The 27,764-nt window shown below is 44.2% G+C and overlaps 1 protein-coding gene across 4 annotated transcripts; it reads left to right on the top strand.

The window, feature by feature from the left end:
* The first annotated feature begins 1,425 nt into the window (after positions 1–1,425).
* On the top strand, positions 1,426–27,661 carry Zdhhc5 (zinc finger, DHHC-type containing 5). 4 transcript variants are annotated; one of them, XM_013029220.1, is made up of 13 exons: positions 1,426–1,499; positions 3,260–3,379; positions 5,030–6,189; positions 14,422–14,543; positions 17,167–17,324; positions 19,205–19,377; positions 19,528–19,630; positions 21,694–21,785; positions 22,444–22,576; positions 22,992–23,115; positions 23,764–23,876; positions 24,799–25,658; positions 26,281–27,661. In XM_013029220.1, exons 3-13 carry the CDS (start codon positions 6,086–6,088, stop codon positions 26,444–26,446), a joined length of 2,148 nt encoding a protein of 715 aa, XP_012884674.1. In that variant the 5' UTR covers positions 1,426–1,499; positions 3,260–3,379; positions 5,030–6,085; the 3' UTR covers positions 26,447–27,661. The 4 variants fall into 4 exon arrangements, with proteins under 4 accessions (XP_012884674.1, XP_012884677.1, XP_012884676.1 ...); XM_013029222.1 differs by lacking the exon at positions 1,426–1,499 and adding an exon at positions 2,133–2,245 and having other exon boundaries at positions 3,334–3,379; XM_013029223.1 differs by lacking the exon at positions 3,260–3,379 and having other exon boundaries at positions 1,436–1,499.
* The last annotated feature ends 103 nt before the right edge of the window (positions 27,662–27,764 follow it).

Below are 27,764 nucleotides of genomic sequence, written 5' to 3'. Positions count from 1 at the left end.
CAGACTAGACCATAGAACACAGAAGGAAGATTTTTTTTTTAAGTTTCTTTTTGCTAAAGTATCAGCTCTAGTTAAGCCATCAGCATTTGAAACCAGACGTGAAAATACAGGGTTCAGGCCGTGAGGGGCCTCGGACTTCTGAAGTAGCTGGTAGGCCGCTTTTTTTTTTTTTTTTAAGGATTACTTATGTAATCCTTTCAAATGAGAAATGACCAGGAGCTGAAAAAGGAGAGAACGTGTGGTTCAGCTGTCTTGGGCTAATGAGGGCGAAATGGATCGCTGCGATCTAGGGAGCGCTAGCAGCTCGCCAGGGACAGGAGCTATTCCAGTAGACCTTGGCAGCCGGTATTCTGCCAAGGGGAGGAGGTCAGGGATGCGGGCGGCCATTCCTGGTGTAGCAGGGACCGCCACTCATCTCGGATTGCAGGGAGATCTCGAGGCTGGCGCTGCGGCTCCATGGCCCTCCCTTTTCATTTTCCTCACCAGCCCCGGGCAGGACCTCTGCTCCACACACTGGCTCTTCTAGGCCGGCGCCCCCTCCCTGTAGTGCCCGATCTCAGACTACTCCGTCACCCAGGGATTCGGTGGGACCAGGGAACTTGCCCGTCTGAAGACTTCTCCAGCAAAACTATTTTAAATAAAGTTTTAGCCATTAAAAAAGAAAAAGAAAAAAGGGGGCGGAGGGAAGCCAATTTACCCCCACACTATTGGTCAGCGCTTGAAGGGACGAAGCCGGAAGACGAGGAGACCTGGCGTTGATTGGTTAGGTTAGAAGTCAGTCTGGACCATACCACTCTCTATCCGGAGGGGGTGTCGTAAACTCTAGAAGGCAGCCGCTTGCTTCTGAGTACTCCCAGGTTGTACACGTATAATCTTCTTCCAAAAGTTTCTGCTTGGACATAGGAGAAATAGAAAATAAGACCAGGAGGCCTCGTCTGGCCATTGCCTCACTCGCGACCCCTGCGTAGTTGGCCAGTCCTCCTCCTCCAGGTCGTCTGCGAAACCCGGCGGTCTTACGCGCGCGCTCCCGCGATCCTCTCCCCCCCTCCCCACCGCGTACGTATGGGCGGGCGCTGTGCTCCCCGCAGCCACTCAAAACGCGAGGTCGCCGCGGTCGCTCGGGTTCGCGCGCACGCCCCAGAGCGGCGTGGGGGTGGGGGTTGTGGGTGAATGGGTGTGTGAGCGGGGGCGGGCGCGGCGGCGCAAGCCGCATGAATGAGAGGAACGTGCCCCGCGCGAGACGTCGCGCGCTCCCGAGCTAGAGAGCCAATGGGATTGCCGAAAGGGCCCGAGACCCGGCACTGAGGCAACGGCCGCGCGCCGGCTCGAAGACGAGCGTCGGCGGGCCGGGAGCGCGCGGGAGCGGGGCGGGCGTGGAGCGTGCGGGGGCCGCGCGCTGCCTCTGCGAGGCCGGACGGCACTGCCGGGAGGCGGCGGCGGCGGCGGCGGCAGCGGCGGCGACGGCGACGACAACGACGGCGGTGGTGACGGAGGGGGGGGTGAGTACCGGAGACACCGGCCCCTGCGGAACCGGAAGTGCTGGGACACTGAGGTGGGAGGGGAGAGTGACCTCTAGGGAAGGGGGACCAAGGAGGGAGAAGAGGTTAAGGCCCCATCCCTGCCCCCCCCCCCGGGGGCCGGGGTTATCCGACCGACTGTGGCGGCAGGACCCGAGGGCCCCGAGACAGACGACGAGCGGAGATCGCTGACCCAAGGGCCGCCTGGAGTCGGAGCGGGCTGCCCGGCTCCTGACCGGGTCCGAGGCCGGGACCTGGCACCCCGCCGCCGTTCCTTGGGCCCCCCGGCCCGAGGGGTGACGCGCCGCAGCCCGCTCCCGGCGTCCCGATGGGTCCTGCCGGGCCCCGGCGCTGTCCGTTCCGTCCTTTCCGGCACCGCGGTGGTCACCTCTGCCCCATGGCGTGGAGGCTCCTGCGCCCCAGCTCCGCTTCCCCTCGGCCCCCTCGGCGGCGGCTCCAGCCTCTTTACCTGCTCCCTCCTCCCCACCCGCTTCCTCCTCCGGCCCCCCCTGGGCTGCCGGCTCCCTGAGCCCAGGACCTCGTACTTTTCTTTTTTAAACGAGCAGAGCTTGTGTGGGGTGTCTGCCCGTCATTTCACCGACAGGAAGAATCTGTCCGTCGGGCAGGGAGGTGAAAGTGTTTTTATCTCCTTTGGCCCACTGAAGATTCTGAAATGGGAAGTTAAGAAAGTGACGTAAAGTTCCTGCGAGCAGTTGTTGTAGAATCAAGTCTGTGTTAAGTATATCCCATGTTGTAGACCTTTTTCCAGTCGTCCTCCCCCCCCCCCCACTTCTTGGTTAGCGTCGAGTTTTTGCCCTGGTTAAATCTTGATTTGCATCTCCATCCTGTTATCCCAATATCCCTCTGCTCTGTATCAAATCTTATCTTCACCTATTAACCTCCCTCCTTAATATTTATATGTAAGAACTATATTTCCATGTACTTTGCCAACTCAGTCTCTTATGACAATGTCATTTACACTAAACTCTAGATGTGGACTATTCCATGTCACCTTTATTACTATGTATTCCAGTTTGCTGTACTATTAACAATAATTTATCTCAGCAAGAGTGTTCTGCTCGTGCTTATTTACTCCTTTAAGGAAGTACTCATACAATCTCATTAAAGCCTTCAAACTACCTTTCCTGTATTTTCTATTTCCATCCTGTAGTTTCCTCCCTGCCTAAATAAGTCATATCCACTCTTGTACACTTTACTGATAGGCGTCCATCAGAGTGTGACTGATGAGCCACACTCACCCTTTTGGTCTTATCCTCTTGCTAAGTAACACTTGTGTGTGTATTTATACCTAATACATTGTTAGGTTTTTGTCCCTTGTAATGTCTGTCCTCTGAACAGCTCAGATGCTGAATCTCCTCTGTATGCCAGTATTGTACTTCAACATTGTATGGCCTTCCATGACTGTCTTAGTATGGCAAGATTAGCCTGGGTGGCTTTTTTTTTCCTATTGAAAACATAATCCAAAATAGTATATGGTTCAAAATGATATCCTGACAGTAGTAGTGTCAGGATTACACTACTTTAAGTAGTGTAAGTTCCCATCTTCTGTAATTTTGGGGGTTTGAGGGAAACATTTAATAGTACTGTCTATAGACCAAGACTTTGCTTCCTCTTTGTTAAAAGTTACTTAAGTCTAAACATAGAAAGTTGAACTTTGTTTCCCATAAGACACTGAGACATAACCATAGAATCGGGGACTAAAGAGGATCTATCTTTTTTAGGATGCTAACAATTTCTTGTAATCTCTGGGACTTCATTCTAATATTGCTGTTTGGCCTTCTGAAATCCTGTTAAGGAGAGATGCTGAATCTTGAAGGAAGGCGCCTGTACTCATGTCACAGGTGAGAGAGGAAGTGATAAATTTCAGAGCATGTTTATTTTTTGCTATCTGGACCTGCTGGTATTTTCAGTATCTACCTTTGATATTAGACTGCTTGAGAGGAATAAAACTTTCCAATTTCTCATAGGCACCAGAGAATCCTAGCTATTCAGGAGGCTGAGATCTGAGGATCTAGGTTTGAAGCCAGCCTGGGCTGGAAAGTCTGTGAGACTCTTAATCTCCAATTATCACTCCCTCCCCGCCAAAAAAAAAACCAAAACAAAAACCAGAAGTGATGCTGTGACTTAGGTGGTATAATGCTAGTTATGAGCAAAAAAAGTTCAGGAACAGTGCTCAGGTACTGAGTTCAAGCTCCAGATCTGCCACACACACACAAGAAAAAACAAACTTTTCAAGTTCTAATTTAAGTAAAATATTGGTCTGTAGATTCTAAGTTCTATCATTGGGTTTGTCGTATAGTGGATGAGAATGAGGTAGAAAGGGATTGTGTCAGCAAAGGGGCATGTGAACCTGGCTGCTGGTGATTCAGAGGAATGCCTCAGGCAGTCTCCAACCTTCAATTTTACCTAGTTGGATAAGGGACTCTGTCACCAGATAATGTGAGAAAAGTGCTTTGAGATCACCAGATGAAAAGCATCTTATAAAATCAAGGTGCCAGTGTTATTTTACTACTATTGTCAACAGAAATAATTGTTACTCTTAATCATACTGTGTTAGGCGGGGCTCAATTTACTTCCTAATAGGCCATTGTAGAAATTAAAAAAACTATTGAGTTGGAAAGAAAAGGACCAACTTCTATGTTGTTGTTTTTCATAGAGGGCATTTTACCTTTGAGAAGAAGATTATTTCTTGTCCAGGTCCCTTTATAGATAATCCCAGGAGACCAGAAATTTAACTTCTGCCTCTTAGGGTTATAGCTAAATAAAGGGTAAGAAAAAGAGACAGTTATAAGATTTTCTGCCCTACTTTTGAGGTTACATGTTCATGTAGCAATAAATACTCTCTTTGTCCAACGAGAAATCCTAGCTCTAGAATTGCCTTTTACTGCTGTGCTTTTTTTGAAAAGAATATATATTCTTGGCCTTTGTTGCTGTTCTTTTGTGTCAGGTAAGATGGGTTCTGTATGAGAACTAGACCTTTGATGACTTGAGGCCAGATAAAGCCATATTTTCCTTCTTCCAATCTTAGGAGCACTCAGAGAGGTAAAGGGTTTTAAATCAGTTTTCCTCCATATTCAGAGGTCTTTCCACTTTATGTGTAAGTGGAATGGAAAAATAATCTTTTCTTTCAAAAGACACTTTTTCAGAGTAGCCTGTGGGATTGAATTTCAGCCTTTGTCCTTTTTTTTTTTTTTTCCTCGTTGGTTGAGGGGCTTGAACTCTGGGCCTGGGCGCTGTCCCTCAGCTCTTCAGCTCAAGGCTAGCACTCTACCACTTGAGCCACAGCCCCACTCCAGGTTTTCTGGTAGCTAATTGGAGATAAGAGTCTCACAGACTTTCCTGCCCAGGCTGGCTTTGAACTGTGATCCTCCTATCTCAGCCTCCAGAGTAGCTAGGATTATAGGCATGAGCCATCTGCACCTGGCTAGCCTTTGTCTTCTTAAGAAATGCTTTGAAAAATTTCTTTGATCAAGATATTTAATTTTCTCCAGGTGAAGCACTATAATCCAGTGGAACTCTCGGCATCCAGGAAGTCCAGGAGAGAAGCAAAAAGCTCAGAGATATTGACTAACCTGGAAGCTGGAACATCATTGGAACTTTGCTTTTCTTATCCACATTAATTTTTTTCAAGCATCAAGTGGAACTTTTTCATCTTACTCTGCTTACTGAGAAGAACATGGCTTCAAGGATTTTAACTTTCCCTTTAGTTTTGCATGAACTCTATAGGGAACGGAGCCCTTAAAAGGTTTGAGAAGAAGAAGAGATTGAAGACAGACAAGCTTGCTGTCTCTGTTTTCTCTCCTCCTTCAAAGAAAAGGATTTACAACTGGACTGTGTAACAGCTGTTGTCCAGCCTTGGCCATCAAGAGAGAAATAAATAAAATTAACTACTGTTGCCAGACTACAAGCACTGGTGAAGATAAGGTGTGAGAGACTGCCTAAAAGGAGCAAGGACTGCAGTAAAAACAGCTTCTCTTTAAAGCTAGAAGGAGCTCCAGGTCCCTCCTTGGATTAAAATAGAAACACAGGGCACACCTCTTTTAGGTGCAGCTCTTATTTTGTGGCAGTGTGGTAGCTGTGGAGGTACTATTGTATCTCCTCAGCAAAGAAGTTGTCCTTGCTTGAAGTTTTCTGCCCTACCCTGATATTCTTTCCTTTTGAATACCTGCCTTCATCCATGAGCTATATCTTGGTCTGTCTGACTGTCCGTGTTATCTACCTGCAACGATTTGCATGTGTTCAGCCTATTGTTTGTCTTCAATTCTTAAACTGTACAAGTTGTGTTTCTTAACCTCCCCTTCTGTTTTGTTCTGGGGCGGTGGTTTTTCATCATTTGAAATCACCTTTCCCCCTCCCATGTGCTTTCCTTCATTTGAGATCTTCTGACTTTCAGTTTTATTTGGGAGGGGGAAGGGTGATAATTTAAATTTCTCCGTTTTCCCTAGTTTCTTTCCTTTCTGTTGTTTCCCTCATCCCATTTTCTTGTCTGTTCTGCCTCTGTGGGTCTGGGCTATGCGGCAGGGAAGATCTCCCATCAGAGCTCCAACATGCCCTCAGAGTCTGCAAAGAGATTCAAACCCAGCAAGTATGTCCCGGTCTCAGCAGCCGCCATCTTTTTAGTGGGAGCTACAACACTCTTCTTTGCCTTTACGTGAGTTTTCTCCCAGTAGTGGTATTTGGGGGAGGAGGTGTGTGTTTGGGGGAGCACCCTGTGGGAAGGGAGGACTGTTTTCTTGTGAGTTTTGCTAGTTACTTGCAAAGCCTGAGTGATTGAGCACACTTGGTTTCTGATCCAGGTGAACCCCAAACATGTAAAGTGAGAATGTCCTATCCTTTTAGCATTGTTATAAATTATACTCTGTTGAAGCTTCTACTTTCCCCTTCCTCCCTTCCTTTGGAATCATGGATGTTTTCATATTTTTCTGCCCAACTCCATTAGGTGATCCTAAACTAGGGAGGACGAACAGAGAAACCTTCAGAGTGATTTGAAGCAGTGTAAGCAATCAGTTCTGTGAGAGAAGGAGAGCCAGAGTGGACTTCAGTCTTTTATATAGTAGTGGCTCTTCCTTAGGATGTCTGAACCTTGAGTCTGAGATTGTGCAGACCGAGTACTGAAGAGTTTCAGAACTGATTTATAAACTATACGCACTGCTGAGACCGATTTGACTTTTCATATTCCAATTTTTTTCTCTGAACTCTTTAAAGCCTGGAGAAGTGAAGGCAAGTGGGAAAGAACAGTTTTATTTAGGAAGAGTCCTAAAAGAGTCCCTTTATGTTAGTAAAGGGAATTGGAGTACTTTTCCTATTTGTGGGTCTAGCTGGATAAACTGGTTAGCATTAGCAGATTTTCCACTTTCAAGAGTCTAGGACTTGCATCATTCTCATCTGGAATCTTAACACCTTGTTCATCTAGTTGTTACTAGAAGAGGAGACGGATGGTTTGCCCTTTCTCTCATCTCCAGTATTGTACCTATCAGCCGCCTGGCAAGCATCTTTGTTGTTACTACTTTGTAAATGAACCCGTTCCAAGCTTCCGAGCCTTGTGCTGTTGTGTCATTGAGTTAGCACTCTAGTTACAGCTCTTGGAACAACTAGAGCATGTAAGATCTGGGAAGTTCATCTTGACAAGGTTCAGGCTCACACCTAATTGTGAGGTACTGTTGAGAGCAACAGTTTTGCTGGAAGAGGAAGAAAACTGAAGTGGTAGGAAATTAAAGAAGTTTGGGCTCATTGAAATAAGAATTGTTGGGATTGTGCGATGGGAACAGTTACATAGAAAGTAAATCTGAGCTTCCAAAAGCTTCAGGTGTCAAAGGGTTGTTTTTTTTTTTTTTCCAAGTCAAGGCCGTGCTATGTAGCCTAGCCCATGCTGGCCTTGAACTCTTCAAGAGTCCTCCTGTTCCACTTCCTGAGTGTTGGAATTAGAGGTGTGTCCACTACTATGTCAGCTTGCCAAAAGGCATTCTAAAAGATGTGGGCTGCCTGGCTGAGTCAACAAAATGCTGACTCGATATATCTCTAGGTTTTTGTTGTTTTGTTTTTTCACATAAGAGTCTTACTGTAGCTCAGGTTGCCCTCATACGTATAATCTTCCTGCCTCCATCTTCCAGGTGTCTATCTGATCTTGTCTTTTAAACAAGGAAACAGTGAATCACTACCTAATGCACGGACATCACTCTGCTTCCTATTTTCCTCCTCTGAACTGTAGAAGTCACAGACTTTTGGTCCATAGCTAAGCAGTCTGAGCATCCTTGCCAGATCCCTCAAGAATCTAGAGAGAGCCTTGCTGGTTTTCTTTCTTTACCTTCTCTTCCTTCATTATTTTTTTTCTCCTTTTTAGCTCAGTATGTTCAGTATTTTATTCTTTGTTCATTTGTTACAAAAAGTCTCAGAACTTGTTTTGATTTTGCCATTTTGCCAGTATGCATACTAAAAAATTTAACCAAAGTATAGTCTTGTGGTACTAGATCAGGAGTGGTATGTACTAGATCAGTTTGATACCCTTAGACCTGATTGGTTGAGGAGGATCTATTTTATTTTGAAAGCCAAGTATTTGAAGAAGCTAAAATTGAACTTCAAGGAAGTGTTTTCTCTCTTTCAAGCTGTTCTTGAGATAGAACATGTAGAATCCTTATTCCTAATTTGTTAATCTGGAACCAGTGAACTGCTTGGCTGGTTATACCAGTTTGCCCACAAAGAGTTGCTCTGACATAGGCATAGGCATTTTCTCAGCTGATAATTGAAGCTATTTAACCTACTTTCTCATTCTCTGGTGACAGTACAGTAGAGGGCTTCCTTATTTTATTGTCTCTCAGCCCCTTGAAAAAAGATTTTGGAGAAACTTATTGAATCTATTTGGAATTTAGAAGAGCCTTATATCTGAAGTTCCTCCTGGCATTAGTTTCCACAGGATCAATTTTTTTAAGTTGCTTTTTCTCCTTAAGGTCTCACCTGTTTACTTTGTGAAGTCATAAATACCTATTTACCTTACCATATATATATATCACCTAACTTTCAGTATCCCTGATAGTCCTATCTCATTTCCATCTGACCATAGTGTCTCTTGAAGCTTGTATATGGGCTGAGGCATTCAGCTTCTTAAGATCTGTTTCTCCCCATGGAGGGAAGGAACCTTTTGAGGTTCAGTTCCTTGGAAAATACCATTTAAAACCATACAGGCATAAAAAGCTTGAGTTTCAAATGGAGAGGCAAAAGAGAGGCTCTTTTAGAGCAGCTCCTATATAGGGCCTTGACTCTGCAACAACTCTGTTATCCTGTTCTCTTCACTAGGCTACCAGTAACTACTCTTACATCAGTCTATACCCCAGGTAATTACTGTGGGACCTAGAGGAGTAGGAGGAAGAATCCCTTTCAGTTGGCAGACATAATTAGTGGAGGCATGTAGGCTACAACTAATTAGAACAATTTACCCTCCATGTTTCTTTGTCAAGTAAGGAAAGCAATGAGCGGAAGAATTACCAATTGGGCTTGTTTGTCAAAGAAATAGTGATCTTCTGCTCTCGAGAATTCAGCCATTGAAACCCTCTCCACAGAGCCGTATCTAGTCCCATTCAGTCAATGAATTTGTCCAGTACTAAAACTAAGCAGGAGTGGTGTGGCTCTTGTCTGAATCATTTACCTCCTCACTGTTTGTAACAGAGGATCTGCTAAAATAATCCACCCTTTCCCAGTTAGGTCCTGATGACTCCATATTTAAAATCATGTATCTTGGTTTTCTATCATGGTTTAGTCTTTGTGAACAGCAGGGATAATGCTAACTAAGAGTAGTCATACTGTTTAGGCCTTAGGATACTGATTTTGGTAAAGTCTACTAATCTTTGTGGAGCTTAGTTCTTCTCTATGAGGAAGTTGACCTAGAGGAGTTTGTTTAAGCATCCTGATCCTTTTGTACATAATATCTTAATGTGGAACTCTATGAGACAAAAATTAGAACTACTGTGGTTCACATGAAGCTTCATGGAGCTCTAGTAACTTGATGATGGTCTCCTCTTTGCCTTCCTGGGGTACCTGGACCTTCTTTGGGCTCTTGACAACATTGTCTGAAATCACAAAGTTAATCTTCTCTAAAGTTTCCTGTAGCTGTGAGTTTGTCCATTTTTACAGTTGAGGGAGCCAGTAGGAGAAAGATCTCTGGTTCAAATAGTCCTTTTAAGGGTAGGATTAAAAATCAGAGTAGTCTGGAAAGAACTCCACATGGGTGTGACCAGTGTCCCAGCGGTGGTACATCTTGCTTGCGTTGGGTTTCTGCCTCTGGCCCCTTCCAGCTCTTTTTAGAGTTGGGCAACCTCAGTGGCTCTCTTTTCTTTTTTTTCCCCTCACAGCTGTAGAGGTGTTAGCACCTGATTTGAGTGGGAGCAGCCTTGTGATCTAGGGCATTAACTGAGTAGTGCTTTTTCCTTTCCTTCCCACATGGTTTTCTCATCTAGAATAAGTGCCCAGGCCCTACCTACATAGAGCATTCAGCTGCCAGAAAGTCTAGGTTATAGAGGCACCACCAAAAAAAAAAAGGGTTTTAAGAGAAACTTACCCATCTATAGAGGGAGAAAATGTTTTCCCATCTTGAAGAAAGCAGTCCTAGATGAAGATCGCTATGGGCAGGAAATAGGGCATTATTCCAGCCTGTTTCATCAACAAAAACCACTAGTCATCTGCTCAGCTAATATACTTGGCATGGGTGGAATGTATAGACCTATTCTTTAGGAGATTAGTGCCTCTGTTTTAAATGTCCTTGAATCACTGGGACCTCAGGGGAAGTAGAATTAAGGTTGATAGTGGAGCTGAGTAATAATTGATGGGGTGATGATATATATGAGTGGTAATTGATGGTGGTAGTGATATATATACATATACATTATATACACAAACACACACTTATATTTCTGTTTGTGTTCTATCCAGTAAATGCTCTGTACTAAGCCAGCTGACTTAAAAAGAATTCTATTATCTTTTCAGACAGTCTCCTTTATTTTCATATTCCTAGCGTGCAGCTGTGTAAGAAGCCTGACAGTTTGCTGTGGATTACATAAGGATACTAACCGAAACATTAATGGAGACAGGGTACTTTTTCTTCCCAGGAACCTAACTGTAACTGGAAGTGTTAAGGAGGCCTAGGAAACAGGATTTTGAGAATGTGGATATTGAAACCCCTTTCACAGTTTGATTTGGCCTTGGAAACTGCACTGAATGGTGGGCAGAAGAACCTGTTCTACTTGGGATGGTTTAGGTCTGGAAATCCCATCAATGAGTCAGTTGCCTTTCGGAGCGAAGGCCACTCCCTAAGCTGTTCTGCTCTATGATTATTGCTATAGGCTGAGGACAGGCCCCAACAACTCTTGGCCGCATCTCCCTCCATCAAAGAACAGATTCAGACAGGCCACTTAGGGTGGTCACCAGGAATCTGGTAGAGCACCAAAGCAATGGAAAGTCTTTTCTAGGCAAGCAGAATATGGGATGTGATATGAATAAGCTGTGCTCACACATGCCTTTCCTTGGTAAAGTGTTTCCTCAACTAGAGTACTAAGGTTAGAAACAGTAGGTCCCAGTGTAGGAGCAAATACTGTTCACAATGTTATTTGTGTCACTTGTAGATTCTGCCATCGTAGGGATATCAACTTTATTTTTATCAGCTGGTATTGGAATTAAGTTCCAGGATTACACACATAGCTGGGATAGGTTTTTATCAAGAAGGCTGTAGGGGTAAAGTTCATCATTCAGGAGAAGGTTGGCATAATACCCAACACTGGGTGAGTTTTGTTTAGAAATGAAACTGAATCAGGAGTGGGATCAGAAAGATCATTCTTACTTTAGATTCCTTGTGTGGGGGAAGGCAGCTTTGCTTCTTTTGTTTAGAAGCTCAAGAAGCCACAGTGGCCGGTTGTAGGAATTTTAAGTCATGGCACCATCATGTTCTAAGGATTTAATTTTATTTTTCCCTTCTAATTATCTTCCCAGCTGTAGGAGTGAAGTGAGTCACCCTTTCTCTTCTTCCCCAGGCGGAAATTGAATCGACTGCTTAGTCCTAGGGAGGGGCTGTGACCTGGATGACTGGTTTTCAGTTTCTCCCCCTCCCTCTCTCCCTCCTGAGGAACCTGGGAGGTCAGGCTTTAGGGTGGGACTATGTAGGGACTCTTTGTATTCTACTTCAAGCCATTGCAAGGTATGGGAATCTCTTTTATGAACCAAAGAACTCACCGAAGAGGAGATGTTATTTGATGTTAGTGTAGGCATGACGGAAGATCTGTTGTGTATTTGAAATTGGTCTCCACTCTAGCTCCATTACTTCGTTCCCCAATTAGGTACTGTCCTATCAAGTGAAGCACAGAGTTGGCTAGTTATTTATTATCTTAAAAGCAACACACATAGTATTAAATTAAAAAAAATCAATGGTTGAGTGGAATATGGAAAAATGGTGGTTGTAGAGATTTGTGATATGCTTTGTGAAGCTTAGTCTCTTATCTTGGGCTTGTTTGTATCTTGTTACTGGGCCCAGTGCTTCCAGACTCTCCTTGATCACTATTTAGGGCTATGCTTTTCATTTGGGTGGGGACATATCTTTCTTGACAGAATACAGGACTACTGTGGATTAGTTCTCTAGATTCACAAGCTAATTTCTTCCACTGACCCCTGCCTCTCTTTGATGAACTTTTCCTTTCTTCCGACTGGCTCAGATTAAGGAAGACCAGGACAGATGTTGTCCCGATTCTGGAGATTAAGTTCTCAACCACAAAGCAGATTAGGGTATTTAACTACTATCTTGGAGTTCTTACTGAGCTGAGACTGATACTACTGACAAAGTTAGATTCACATCAGAAGTTCTGAAACTTTAGACTTCTAGGAAATTAGCAGAAAAAAGGAAGTGCTAAAGAAGCCCTTCTACTAGAACTCACATCCTGAACTAACTGGAGCTTAATCCTTGACAGGAGTACTTTTTTTCCAGAGGGAGGGGGAGTCAAGGAAAAGTTGTCTAAAGCATGCTTCATGATTTGAATATTATAGAACACTGGATATGTTTTGTCAGTCATTTTTCCTATAAGATTTTAGGGCTTCTTTGATATCCTCTGTTTCTTCCTCCCTCACTCCTTCATTCCATTTTAGATATGTGTATGTAAGAGGGTTTTGTTTCTCTCTCTGTTTTTTTGTTTTGTTTTTTGTTTTTTACTAGTCCTGGAGCTTGAACTCAGGGTCTGGACACCGTCCCTGAAGTGTTTTGCTCAAAGCTAGTGAACTTACCACTTGATCCACAGCTCCACTTTCGGCTTTTTGATGATTAATTGGAGATAAGAGTCTCATGGACTTTGCTGCCCAGGCTGGCTTTGAATTATTGATCTTCAGATCTCAGCTTCCTAGGATGATGAACCATTAGTGTCCAGATGTTTATTTTTCAGACAGAGACTAGGCTGTTCTTGAACTCAGAATCCTGCCTCACTCAGCCTGTGTGTGTGTGTGTGTGTGTGTGTGTGTGTGTGTGTGCGCGCGCGTGTGCGCGTGGTTGTTCTTGTTGGTTGTGGGGCTTGAACTCAGGGCCTCAGTGCTGTTCCCTGAACATTTTTGCTCAAAGCTAGCACTCTACCACTGTGAGCTACAGCACCTCTGGTTTTCTGGTGGTTCATTGAGATGAGTCTTACAGACTTTCCAGCTTGGGCTGGCTTTGAACTGTAAGTCCTCCTGAGTAGCTAGGACCTTAGGCATGAGCCACCAGTGCCCAGCTCCTCAGCTGCTGCTTTTTTTCCGCCCCTCAGCTTTTTTTTGTTGTTGTTTTGTTTTGGTCAGTCGTGGGGCTTGAACTCTGGGCTTGGGTGCTGTCCCTGTGCTCTTCAGCTCACCTCTTGAGCCACAGTGCCACTTCCAGTTTTCTAGTGATTTATTGGAGATAAGAGTCTCATGGACTTCCTGCCTGGACTGGCTTTGAACTGTGATCCTCAGAGCTCAGCCTCCTGAGTAGCTAGGATTACAGGCGTGAGCCACCAGCTCTGGGCTTCCCCTCAGCTTTTTAAGAGCTGGAATTGTCAGCATATGCCACATGCCCAGCTTAGTTCTCTGTCTTGATGACCATGCTTATTTGTGTTTTAAAAAAATTTCTCATGCTTATAATCCTGGCTACTCAGGAGGCTGATATCTGGGGATCACAGTTTGAAGGCAGCTTGAGCAGAAAAAAATCTGAGAAACTTTTGTCTCCAGTTAATTAGCAAAAAAAGCCAGAAATGCACGTGTTGCTCAAGTAGTAGTAGAGTGCCAGCCTTGAGCAAGAAGGGCAAGAAGGCCCTGAGTTTAAGTCAGGAATCAATCTCTCTCTCTCTCTCACTCTCTCTCTCACACTCACACACACTTCCCAACCTTGAAAAGTCTCCAGTTGAGTAAAAATTTCAAGAATACTTAACACAGCGAAGAATTCCAGACAGTTGAATAAGATTGAAAGCCAGCTGGGAAGGAGTAGGGGAGTCAGAGAAGCAGGTGGTGTCTCATGCTTTGGGCCAGTGTGCAGGTCAGTGGGACATGGCTGGAGTCCAAGAACCTGGGCTGCTCCAGAATAGGCAGTGTAGCTGGTGTCAGTTACATAGTCCCTAGTTCTCATGTCTGGTTAGTAAGGAGATGAGGATACATTCCAAAACATGGAAATAACCACAAAGGAAGAATGAATCTGAGTAACACAGACAGATGAAAAGGGTTAATATTGAACAGATACCAATACCTTGATCCAAAAAAAGTCATTTTGTGGGAAATTGAGCCACTTGGGAAGAATTGTGTAAAAAGTTGGCATGAGAAAGGTAAACTACATGTTGGGGTCTGTGTCTTTACAGAGTTTTGTGAGTAAAGTTGGTGTGCAGTATATTACAGACAGATCCTCATTTTCTTGTGTGCACAGGTGTCCAGGACTGAGCCTGTATGTGTCACCTGCAGTGCCCATCTACAATGCAATTATGTTTCTCTTTGTGTTGGCCAACTTCAGCATGGCCACCTTTATGGACCCAGGGATTTTCCCTCGAGGTAAGATCTCCCTCTCTACTCTCTTGAAAGCTTTTTGCCACCTTTGAAAAATGATTACTTGGGGCTGGGCCCCAGTGGCTCACACTTGTAATCCTAGCTACTCAGGAGGCTGAGATCTGAGGATCATGGTTCAAAGCCAGCCCAGCCGGGAAAGTCCATGAGACTCTTATCTCTGGTTAACCACCAGAATATTGGATATGACGCTGTGGCTCAGAATGGTAGAGTGCTAGGGGATAGTGCCCCAGCCCCATGACCAACTGAAAAACAATGGGAACTGGAGGTGAGGTGTGTTTCAGGTGGTAGAGTCCCGACCTTGTGAAACAGCTGAGTGGGGAAACAAGGACCTGAGTTCAGAATTATTTGGGTAGCCAGATGCTGATGGTTCATGCCTGTAATGCTAGAACTGGAGATTGCAGTTCAAAGCTAGCCCGGGCAGGAGAATCCATTAGACTATTTCCAATTAAACACCAAAAAGCCAGAAGTGGCACTGTAGCTCAAGTGGTAGAGTGCTGCTTTTGCGCATGAAAAGCTCAGGAATAGCCATGAGTTGAGGCCCCCGGACCAGCACAAAAATAAAAATTATTTGGGCAAACACAATTGGCTGTTAGGATCCTAGGAATCCTAGGATTATGGGATACTTTTTTTAGTGTGATGACAAAAATCAGGTTAAGGTCTTCAGGAATATATGTCATAACTTTGAGTCATTTTGTTTACTTTTTGGTCAAATCTTTGGTTTTCAGTTATTCAGCAGAAATGTCTTTAGAGCAGGTGGGGATCCAAGTATTGTGGTTCATAGCTGAAATCCTCAGCCTCAGGAGGCTGAGCCTCAGAGGATTGTGAGTTCCAGGCTAGCCTGAGCTTTATAAAAGCAAGATGCTATGTAAACCCAAGGCTGAGGATGAGCTCAGTGCTAGTCTAGAATACACAGTCACGGGTGTGATCCCCAGCACTGAAAGCACTGTAAGTCTGACATGACAGTTGTAACAGCGTGATGTAACTAGATGAAGGCATGAACAAGATTTTGTGAGAAAATAAGGGTGCAATTGTATCTGGTCTGGGAAATTAAGGAAATACTTCCAGAGTGAGTGATAAGAAAGACCTCACTCACTAGAAGGTGGAAGGGTGAAGTTTTATACAAAAGTAGCAGCATGTAGAGAAGTTTGCTATGAAATGGTGAACTCTCTGGAGTTGGAGGTTATTATGCATGGAGGACCAAAGGGGGCAGGACATAAGCCCAGACCAAATTGTGATGGAATTTATATTAATTAAATAATTAATGCTCAAGTAAATAGATTATACTTCCTTTGACTGCAAGAAGTTTTCAAATGTAGAAATCAGGGAATCAGAGTTTCCTTTACAAAAAATAATTCTGTGAGATTAGAAAGTATTTGGATGGCTGGGGGTAGTGATAAAACTAGATAAGAACTCAAGTCAAGGGAAGATTTACAGGTTTTCCAGAAGTAGATTGAACGAAATTATTCATGACAGCTCATTGTGACAGAGCTGTCCAGTGAGCTGTCCAGAGTGAAAAAAGGCTACTGCCACTCTGCCCTGATTGTCTTCATTCTCTTCTGATGGCAGAAGCCCAGCAGGGTTGGGCCTGATTAATACTTGGATGAGAGAAGGAAGTTAATTGTCTAAATACAGTTTCAAAGTTTTGTGAAGTTAAGTCGAATGGGGGTTGAACTCAAGCAAGGCCTGCTCAAAGCTAGCACACTAGCAGTTCCACCTCTGGCTTTTATGGTAATTAATTGGAAATGAGTATCATGGATTTTTCTGGCTGGGCTGAACTGTCATCTTCAGATCTCAGCCTAATGAAAAGCTAGGATTATAGTCATGAGCCACTGACACATGGCTGTGTTGTTGTTGCTTTTTTTTTGGGTGGGGGGGAGAGGATGGTTGTGGGGCTTGAACTCTGGGCCTGGGCGCTGTCCCTCAGCTCTTCAGCTCAAGGCTAGTGCTCTACCACTTAAGCTATAATACCACTTACAGCTTTTTCTGCTTATGTGGTGCTGAGGAATTGAACCCGTGGCTTCATGCATGCAAGGCAAGCACTACCACTGAGCCACCTTCCCAGCCCTTATTTTTATTTTTTTAAGATGCTGTCTCACTGAATAGTCCAAGCAGGGTTGAAACTCACTATGTAGCCAGGCTGGTCTTGAATTTATAATCTCCTACCTTGTCCTCCTGAATACTCAGATTTCAGAAATGTTACTGTGTTCAATAAAAAAGAAATTTTAATAAGGTGTGTGTGTGTGTAATATATTTAGGGACTATTAACAAAAAGGTTACCTGTAATTTCACAAACCAGAGATAATAGTTGTTATACAGTGGTATATACTTCCTTCTATATGAATTAGATGAATTTAATAAGAGTAGGGGAAGCTATTTGGGGACATAGGATTTTGTGGAGGAGGGGAGTGTATAATTTCTGGTTTTTTTTGTTTGTTTGTTTTGTTTTCATTCTGTTCCTAGACCTTGAACTCGGGTCTGGTTAAAGTGTTGACAGTTAATTGGAGATAAGAATCTCATGGATTTTACCTGCCTGGGCTAGCTTTGATCCTCAGATCTCAGCCCCCTAGGTGGGTAGTTGTTTAACTGATTTTTTTCCCCTTCTTTCTAGCTGAGGAGGATGAAGACAAAGAAGATGATTTCCGTGCTCCTCTTTACAAAACAGTTGAGATCAAAGGTATCCAAGTGCGGATGAAATGGTGTGCCACCTGCCGTTTCTACCGCCCTCCGCGATGTTCCCACTGCAGTGTCTGTGATAACTGTGTGGAGGTGAGACCCAGTACCTCACGAAGTCTTCTTATCTCTAGCAAAGATTCTCAGCCTTGGATGAAAGGCAGTCCTGGAGAACTGCTGAAATAGCATGGTCTAGCTCAATCGAAAGGTGTTAGCAAAAAAGTGCATATGTGGGTCAGAGCATGAGTACTTTATAATTACAGCAGGGAAACTTTGACCTCAAGTAGATATAAGCTTTGCTAACACTCAAGATTTAAATTTCCAGCCTCCTATCTGCTTTTGTTTTTTGGTTTTTTGGTTTGTTCTTTTTGTTGTTGTTGTTCTTGGGCTTAAACTCAGGGCCTAGGCACTAGCTCTGAGCTTTTTTGCTCAAGGCAAAAACTCTCTACCACTTTGAGCCACAGCTCCACCTTCAGTCTTTTGGTGGTTAATCGAAGGTAAGAGTCTCATAGACTTTCCTGACTGGGCTGGCTTCGAACCTTGATCCTCAATCTCAGCCTCCTTAGCTAGGATTATAGGCACTAGCCGATCCCATTGGCGCTTGGCTTCTTTTAATCTTTTTTTTTTTTCAAAAAAAATTTTTTTTTTATTGTAAAGATACTATACAGAGGGTGATAGTTACATGAATGAGGTAATGAGTACACTTCCTCTTGAACATTGTTACCCCCTCCATTGTTTTCCCCCTACCATCCCCTCCCTCCCTCCCTTCCCCAGGTTCTTTTTTTTTATTGTGATTAAGTGATTACATAATTTCCGGAATTTCACAGTATTGTGGAATAATGATGCTCATTTAAAGTCACAAGTTCATTCTAACTTTCCTTGAGCAAATTGTCTATCACAGTCTGTAACATATAACGGTGTTCACATGTTATACACCATATATGTGATCAGCAGTATGGGGATATTTAGTAGTGGTTCAACCAGATGAGTGGGAGTTCTTTGTTTCTTAAGCCCTGTTAGTTTTGTCGTATCACCTAACATTTTGGATTTAGCATCCACTTATCAGGGAGACCATGTACCATTTGTCTCTTCATTCTTGGCTTACCTCGCTCAACATGATTCCTTCTAGCTCCATCCATTTCCCTGCAAATGCCATTATTTTGTCATTTCTAATGGCTGCATAATATTCCATTGTGTATAGATACCACAATTTTTGGATCCATTCATCTGTGGTGGGGCATCTGGGTTGTTTCCATATCCTAGCTATTGTGAACAGTGCTGCAATATCTGTTAATCTTTTTTGATTATTGGTCCTGCCTTTGTGCTATCTCCTGCTTCCAGAAAGTCTTGCTGTTGAAATCAAATTGGACTTTAGCCTTCCTCGTTGTCCTTTTGCATCCTTGTCTTTTTAGCCCTTTTCTCAGCACATATACACTCACCTGTAGGCTGATTCTTGCCTGGTTTTCTTGCTAAAAGCTCATTTCTTAAGAATTGTGAGTGTTCTGTAAAGAAATCTTTCAGTATTCATCCTTTTTTGAGTTCCTGGGTTATGTAGGATAAACTTTTGAAAACTTGACCTTTGACCAATTTCTGGAAAGTTTTTTTTTTTTTTTCAAAAACCGCTATTGTGTCGGGCGCTGGTGGCTCACACCTGTAATCCTAGCTACTCAGGAGGCTGAGATCTGAGGATCACAGTTCAAAGCCATCCTAGGCCGGAAAGTCTGTGAGACTTCTCTCCAATAAGCCACTAGAAAACCGGAAGTGGTGCTGTGGCTCAAGGGGTAAAGCGCTCGGTTTAGCACAGGGACAGCGCCCAAGCCCTGAGTTCAAGCCCCACGACTGACCAAAAAAACCCCAAAAAACGCTATTGCCTGTTTTTAATTTTGTAACTAAATGAACGTGATCATTAATTACTAAAAGTAAGGTCTAATGCTGTGGAGTAAGGAAGCTTCTCACACTGTCTCTTTTGCTCCTAGGAATTTGATCATCACTGCCCCTGGGTGAACAACTGTATTGGTCGCCGGAACTACCGTTATTTCTTCCTCTTCCTCCTTTCCCTGACAGCCCACATTATGGGTGTGTTTGGCTTTGGCCTCCTTTATGTCCTCTACCACATAGAGGAACTCTCAGGGGTCCGCACGGCTGTCACGTATCCTTTAACACCATTGGAGTGTGGGATTGAGGCGGGAAGGAAAGAAAAACTGAGTCCTGTAGTAGGGAAGGTCAAAAGGGTATGTTCATTTGGGGTTGGGAAAGGCAAGATAGCATTGCTTTGTTCTCCTTGACTGTTTGGCATCAGAATGGCAGTGATGTGTGTGGCTGGCTTATTTTTCATCCCAGTAGCTGGCCTCACCGGATTTCATGTGGTGCTGGTGGCCAGGGGACGCACAACTAATGAACAGGTACGGGGAGAAGTGATAGGAGACCCCTGAAGAGCAGGGTCATGTCTCAAGCCCTCAGATCATTGTGTAGCATAATGCTCTGAGAGGCTTAATGAATACTTTATATGGTAATTCAGAGATTAGTGGTATGGGTTGAGATATACCTAAGTCCTCAAATATGAAGATAAAACTAGACGTGGAGGGAGGTACCTACAATTCCAGCACTCAGAAGGATTGACAGGCCAGGCACCTGTGGCTCATGTGCAATCCTAGCTACTCAGGATGCTGAGATCTGAGGATCATTGTTCTAAGCCAGCCCAGGCAGGAAAGTCCATGAGACTCTTATCTCCAGTAAACCACTAGAAAACCAGAAGTGGCGTGTGGCTCAAGTGGTAGAGCGCTCTCCTTGAGCTGAAGAGCTGAGGGATAGTGGCCAGGCCCAGAGTTCAAGCCCCACGACCGACAAAAGTAAAAAAAAAAAAAAAAGGATTGACAGTTTGAGGCCAACCTGGACTCAAGGAAAGGCGAAGAGGAAAGTGAAAGGGAAAAAACAAAACATGAGAAAGAGGCTGTTTCTCATTTAACAAATCTTTACTGAACGCACACTGTATACTAGAAGACAGTCTAGGCTGAGTTATGGGAGTAGTAAGAGTTGGGTCAGGCCTTGAAAAACTTACAACACTGCTAATATGAAAAGACTTTTTGTGTGTGCCATAAATAGTAATCTTAATTATTTAGGTTTTTTTTTTTTTCTTGCCAGTTTTGGGGCTTGAACTCGTCCTGGGCACTGTCCCTTAGCTTCTTTTGCCCAAGGCTAATACTCTACTCCTTGAGCCACTGTGCCACTTCTGGCCTTTTCTGTTTATGTGGTACTGAGGAATCAAACCCAGGGCTTCATGCATGCTAGGCAAGCACTCTACCACTAAGACACATCCCAGCCCAATTTAGTCTTACACAGCCATGTACTTGTGGGTTTTTCAAGTAACCAACTGTGGAATACACTCAGGAAAAAATTGGATCTGTACTTAAAATGTGGTCTTTATTTCCTCGTCATTATTCCTTAAGCAATACACTGTATATATAAAAATGTAATGTATGCATATATACATATATTTATATAACATGCTATATCAGGTAGAAAAGGTAGCATAAGTCTTCTAGGGTGATTTAGAATAGATAGCTGTGCATACATTATATGCAAATGCTGTGCCATTTTATTTAAGGAACTTGAACTGTGGATTATTTTACTGTTATTCAGAAAGCTACTTATGGACTGGAAGCATGGTTCAAGTGGTAGAGTGTAAACCATGAGCAAGAAAGTGGTATCTTGAGACCCTGAGTTCAAGTCTCAGTAGCAGCATACACATACAAAAAATTCTGAACTAGATGATTCATAACTGTAAATCCTAGCCTACTTGGAAAGTTGAGATTTGAGGATCATGGTTAAAAGCTGCCAGGGGCAGAAAAGTCCTCCAGACTCTTATTGACAATTAACAGACAAAAAATCCAGGCTGGAGAAATGACTTGGGAGGTAGAACAATCCAACCATGAGCAGAAAAAGCTAAGCTGGAGAGTAAGGCCTTAAGTTCAGGCCCCAGTACTTTAAAAAAAAAAAAAGCAAGCCAGGCACCAGTGGCTCATGCCTGTAATCCTAGCTACTCAGGAGGCTGAGATCTGAGGATCGTGGTTCAAAGCCAGCCTGGTCAGGAAACTCCGTGAGACTATAATCTCCAGTAAACCTCCAGAAAACTGGAAGTGGTGCTGTGGCTCAAATGCTCGCCTTGTGCTGAAGAGCACAGGGGTAGCTTCAGGCCCAGAGTTCAAGCCCCCACTACTGAACCAAAAAAAAAAAAATAGCTATTTACTCAATTTATATGAGGAAACAGATATTTAGGGCCACTAGACAAGCTACCATGAGGTAGATTTAGGATTTGAACTGAGGACCCTGACTGTAGAGTCCTTTTTCTTAGTCATTACATGTATAAGCTTTGAGAGTGGATACACAGTAATTTCCTACTTGTTTACATTTTTGGAGGTCAAGACCCCAGAACAGAACTGTGACTTCCTTTTTTACCTCTTTCTAGGTTACGGGTAAATTCCGGGGAGGTGTGAACCCCTTCACCAATGGCTGTTGTAACAATGTGAGCCGTGTACTCTGCAGTTCTCCAGCACCTAGGTATGCCTACCTACCCCTTTTGACACTTGGTTAAATTTTTATCTCCTTTGGGCTTCATCTGCCATTTAGGAAGGGATTTCTCTAGAACAGTAAGTGCTGCAAGTGAGAGACATGCCCATCCTTTGGTGTGGACCCTGTGAGTTCAACTGATATTCCTCATGTATTATGGCTAACCTCCTTTGAGAGTTGAAGATGAATGAGATACACTTCAGAATGCCTTGGGCACCTATGCATATCACAGTCTAGTCTTACTATAGATCTTCATGTAATTAAATTCGTTTGGTGCTAACTTTTTCACTAGCCTGATAGAACTTCCTTTTGGTTCTGTTTATCACTGAACCATCCACATCCCACCACAGGATTGTTTCTTACATTTGTAAAAATGTTTCATACATAATAGGGCATTAGTAGATGTTTTGAACTAACTAAAGTCTCCTTTTTTTTTGCCAGTCCTGGGGCTTGAACTCAGGGTCTGGGCACTGTCCCTGAGCTGCTTTTGCTCAAGGCTAGCACTCTATCACTTGAGCCCCAGCATCACTTCTGACTTTTTCTGTATATGCGGTACTGGGGAATTGAACCCTGGGCATCATGCATGCTAGGCAAGCACTCTACCAGTGAGCCACATTCCTAGCCCTTGTCTTTTCATTTTTGATACCAGGTATTTGGGAAGACCAAAGAAAGAGAAGACAATTGTAATCAGACCTCCTTTCCTTCGACCAGAAGTGTCGGATGGGCAGATAACTGTGAAGATCATGGATAATGGCATCCAGGGAGAGCTGAGGAGAACTAAGGTGAGGAATTGGGTAACTTGGAGAAATTTAACCCTTGCAAAGAAATGGAAACTCGCAGTTACTTTATATCTTTAGGAGCACTTCCTAATTCATGTGACTTACATACAGATCTTTTTTTTCTCCATTATATTTAAGTTCAATGACCACAGACATTGAGTACATTCTTATGACTTCCTCAGACTGAGCAAGATGAGATGAAAGAAGCTCAACAGAGTTGTTGCTTGTAATGAACAAATTAGTGGTAGAAATTAAGCTTTTATTGAAAACTTATCTCACAACTGTTGTGCCTTGTCTTCCAGTGCCAGTTTAGAAATATATGATTGATTCTTCAGTACCTTTGCCAGTTAAATAATTTGAATTGTTATACTGCCCAGTTTTTCAAGTCTGGATCTCTCTTTACCCCTCATTTATCTAGTCTAAGGGAAGCCTGGAGATAACAGAAAGCCAGTCTGCAGATGCAGAACCTCCACCTCCTCCTAAGCCAGACCTGAGCCGTTACACAGGGCTGCGAACACACCTCAGCCTGGCTACTAATGAGGGTAAGTGCCCTATTGATCTTCGAGGTCCTAGAACTAGAAGGCAAAAGGTAGGTCTAAGAAGATAGGCAAGGCCTGCCCAAGAATACCCAGCAGGTGCTTTTTTGGGTAACTTGAGGAGGGATGCCTTGTAGCAGTTGGCATTGAATTGCACTTTTGTCGGGGTAGTTGTTAACCTTAGACCTGATAATTTCCTGGAGTATTTTGTGCATTAAATTTGCTAACACTGAGCTCTAAATTTGTATAAGTAGGGGTTTTTTGTTTTTTTTTTTTATTTTTTGTCGGTAATGGGCTTGAACTCTGCCTGGGTGCTGTCCCTGAGTTCTTCAGCGCAAGGCAAGGGTCAAGTACAGTGCCAGTTTGAGTTTTCTCGTGGTTAATTTGGAGATAAGACTCTCACAGACTTTTCTTCCTGGCTGGGCTGGCTTTGAACCACGATCCTCAGATCTCAGCCTTCTGAGTAGTTAAGATTACAGGTGTGAGCCACTGGCATTCAACTGATATAAGTAGTTTCATATGGTTTCATGTTTCCCAGACTTTTCCTTTCGCTGGGTATGTTTGCTGTGATTTATCCTTCCCCTGTATTTTAGGCAGATTAAGAGAATTTCTTGTAACGTAGTGCCCCCTGGGCCTTTTTTTCCCCCCCTGCAGATAGCAGCCTCTTGGGCAAGGACAGCCCCCCCACACCTACCATGTACAAATACCGGCCAGGATACAGTAGTAGCAGCACATCAGCCGCCATGCCTCATTCCTCCAGCGCCAAGGTATTGTGTACTCTAAGGAGGGTTATAACATATGTCAACCCTTGGGAAAAAGAAGCTGCGTAGGAAGAAGCAGAAGGGAAGAAAACCAAGGGCATTTTATGAGTTTGACATTAGTGGAATTGAATTTCTGTGATAGTGTGTTCATCAAAGAAGGAAGAACATATTATAGTAGATAAGAGGATTAATTATTGTAATCTGACTTTAAAACCAGGATGTACAAGTGCCTTATTCTCTCTAGCCATCATTTCCTGCATCTTAAAATGAGATATTATTTATTCCACCTTACAGATTTACTTATAGTTTTTTGTTTTCAGTCCTGGGGCTTGAACTCCGGGCCTGGATGCTGCTCCTGAACTTCTTTTGCTCAAGGCTAGCACTGTACTACTTGAGCCACAGGGCACTTTTTTTGTTGTTGTTGTTGATCATGGCTTGAACTCTGGGCTTGGGCGCTGTCCCTGTGCTCTTCAACTCAAGGCGAACACTCCACCACTTGAGCCACTGCACCACTTCCAGTTTTCTAGTGGTTTATTGGAGATAAAGAATCTCACGGACTTCCTACCCAGGCCAGCTTTGAATCACAATCCTCAGATCTCAGTCTCCAGAATAGCTAGGATTACAGGTGTGAGCCACTGGTGCCCGGCACCGTTTGTTTTTTTTTTTTAATGTAGCTCAAGCTGACCTTGAATTTGAAATCTTGCCTCAACTTCCTAAGTGCTGATATTACAGCTGGCTCTAATTCTTTTGGGCTCTGGGGTCTATAACAAGGGGACCATTAAGAATCTGCTTTATCAAAGAAAGCTGCTCAAAAGCCAGCACTAAATGCAGGTAGAGCTAAGAAATATTGGTCATCTTTGTTGTGTATTCATTTTTCAAATAAAACTGAAAATACTGTAGTAACAAAGAATCTGCTTTATTTCCTCAGTTGAGTCGTGGGGACAGCTTAAAGGAACCAACCTCAATTGCAGAAAGCAGCCGTCATCCCAGCTACCGCTCAGAGCCCAGCTTGGAGCCAGAGAGCTTCCGTTCACCCACCTTTGGCAAAAGCTTTCACTTCGATCCACTCTCCAGTGGCTCACGCTCATCCAGTCTCAAGTCAGCCCAGGGTACAGGCTTTGAGCTGGGCCAGTTGCAGTCCATTCGTTCAGAGGGTACCACCTCCACCTCCTATAAAAGCCTGGCCAACCAGACACGCAATGGAAGCCTCTCTTATGACAGTTTACTCACTCCTTCAGACAGCCCTGATTTTGAGTCAGTACAGGCAGGGCCTGAGCCAGATCCACCTTTAGGCTACACTTCTCCCTTCCTGTCAGCCCGGCTGGCCCAGCAGCGGGAAGCTGAGAGGCACCCACGTTTGGTGCCATCCGGCCCAGCACACCGAGAGCCCTCACCAGTCCGTTATGACAATCTGTCACGCCACATTGTGGCCTCCCTCCAGGAACGAGAGAAGCTGCTACGTCAGTCACCCCCACTCACAGGACGTGAGGAAGAACCAGCTTTGGGGGACTCGGGGATTCAGTCAACACCAGGCTCAGGCCATGCCCCTCGTACTAGTTCCTCCTCAGATGATTCAAAGAGATCACCCTTGGGCAAGACTCCACTGGGACGCCCAGCTGTACCCCGTTTTGGCAAACCGGATGGGCTAAGGAGCCGCGGATTAGGCTCCCCTGAACCAGGCCCAACTGCCTCATACCTGGGCCGATCGATGTCTTACAGCAGCCAAAAAGCTCCACCTGGTGTCTCAGAGACAGAGGAAGTGGCCTTGCAGCCATTACTGACACCCAAGTAAGTATGATCCCATCCTGGTCCTTAGCCAACTTAAAATTTGAGGTACCACTCAGCAAAACGTATTTGGGCTTTCCTTGTATAATCTGTGGGTGGTGGGCCAAACGGTATTCTCTTTTTTTTGTTGTTGTTGTTGGTTGTGGGGCTTGAACTCTGGGCCTGGGCACTGTCCCTCAGCTCTTCAGCTCTAGGCGAATGCTCTACCACTTGAGCCACAGTGCCACTTCTGTTTTTCTGAGTGGTTTATTGGAGATAAGAATCTCAGTTTCCTGCCCAAGCTGACTTTGAACTGAGATCCTAAGATCTCAGCCTCCTGATTAGCTAGGATTATCGGGTGAGCCACTGACTCCCTGCTCCAAAGGGTATTCTTGAACTTATTTTTACTCAGCTAACCTGAAGGTGAATACTTCCCCTTAATGCTATCTCCTTTAAAGTATTATCTGCCTGAAGGTAAGTGTGAGAGAGCTACTAGTAGTTAGAAATACATTGTGGAAATAGGGCATCAGCCAGGTTTTCAGTGTTAATAAAACAAAAGCGACTGTTTGGGTAACCACATTGTAAACACTCTTTTGCTGTGCTTTGTGCCCTTTTTCCTGACACTTATCTCTTGTTTTCTTACCAGAGATGAAGTACAGCTCAAGACCGCCTACAGCAAATCCAATGGGCAGCCCAAGAGTATAGGCTCAGCCTCCTCTGGCCCAGGCCAGCCACCTCTGAGTAGCCCCACAAGGGGAGGAGTGAAGAAGGTGTCAGGGGTGGGAGGCACCACCTATGAGATTTCTGTGTGAGCCTTTGGCTCTCCTTCCCCATGCCTCTGTTCCTACACCAAAGGGCCCCGGGTGGCCACCTTCCTTCCCTCAAGGGGCTCCCTCCCCTGCATGGACATTTTTTAAACCACCGATTCCAAGAGGATGCCACGGGGTCGGGGAGTTGGAGATTGGGGCTCTGAGACCGGGGTAGCAACCCCTATTACCTTTTAAGACCTTCCCTTCCCTTATTAATCCCTGGACCAGACTCAGTGGACATTTGTGCAATTGCTCGCTCTGGAGGGTACCAGATCATTTTTAAACCAGAAATAATTTTTTTTATTATTGTTACGGATTCTATTTTTTTCCTCTTCTGCGTTACCAGGTGTGTGTGTGTACATATACATATATATACATATATATGTATGTATATAATAAATATCAAAGAAATTATATATCTATCTTGGGATGGGATATATAGATGAGGGATATATGTATGTATGTATATACACAGGCACACACACACATACACATATGCACACACGCACAAAAGGAGGGGGAATTTTGCTCTTCCTTTTCCTCAGACCAGCAGGAAATAAGGGAGAGACATTGAAGTCTTCCTTTTTTCCCATGGTTCCTTCTTTCGTCCCAGTAACCAACTAAGGAAATAGCACCTCCTGTTGGTGCTAATGATTGAGGAAGAAACCTGGGAAGCAGTGAGTCTGGGGTCTTGATCAGATGTGGGAAGCACTTGGAGAGGAGGGTTGGTTTTCTAGGCTTACAGGCATCTAGTTTCCCCAGGAAAGGGGTTGCAGCTCTGTGGCAGGTGGAGGTGGTGGGGATCAGGAAGAGAGCTTGGCCTAGTTTAAGAAGTAATATTGGATAATCCTCCATTCTTGGGGGGAAAAGATTAGGGTGGGCTTCTTCAGTGAGCCCCTCAAAGCTTTCCTGTGGCTTACATTGTTAGCATGATTTTAAAATCCAAGGCCAGGAGAGAAGAATAAAAAAAAAAAGCAATATTTTTCATCATATGCCAAAAATGGGATAGAGAGAAGGAGTGGCAAGCCTAGGCCCCTCCGATTGTCCCTTGGGGGTTACCCCTCAGCCCACCTAAGTATGGTGCTGGGTAGAGGGGGTACCTGGGTTCTAACCTCTAAGTAAGGGAAGACCCCAGCCTCTATACAGAGGCCCTTTATTTTTTATTCTGATTAGCCATTTTAAACCAACAAGGAATAAAAAGAAATCCTGATCTAATCAGCCTCCCCTGGCTTGTGTTGTTTGTCTGGTTAAGGCAGGGTGAACTGGTGGGAAGTGAGCACACACAGAAACCTGTAAGCTTCTCTGCTGCCACCTCATCTTT

This window comes from Dipodomys ordii, unplaced genomic scaffold, assembly GCF_000151885.1.
Source record: "Dipodomys ordii isolate 6190 unplaced genomic scaffold, Dord_2.0 Scaffold117, whole genome shotgun sequence".
NCBI classification, from domain to species: domain Eukaryota; kingdom Metazoa; phylum Chordata; class Mammalia; order Rodentia; family Heteromyidae; genus Dipodomys; species Dipodomys ordii.
This window is presented reverse-complemented; position numbering and strand designations above follow the sequence as displayed.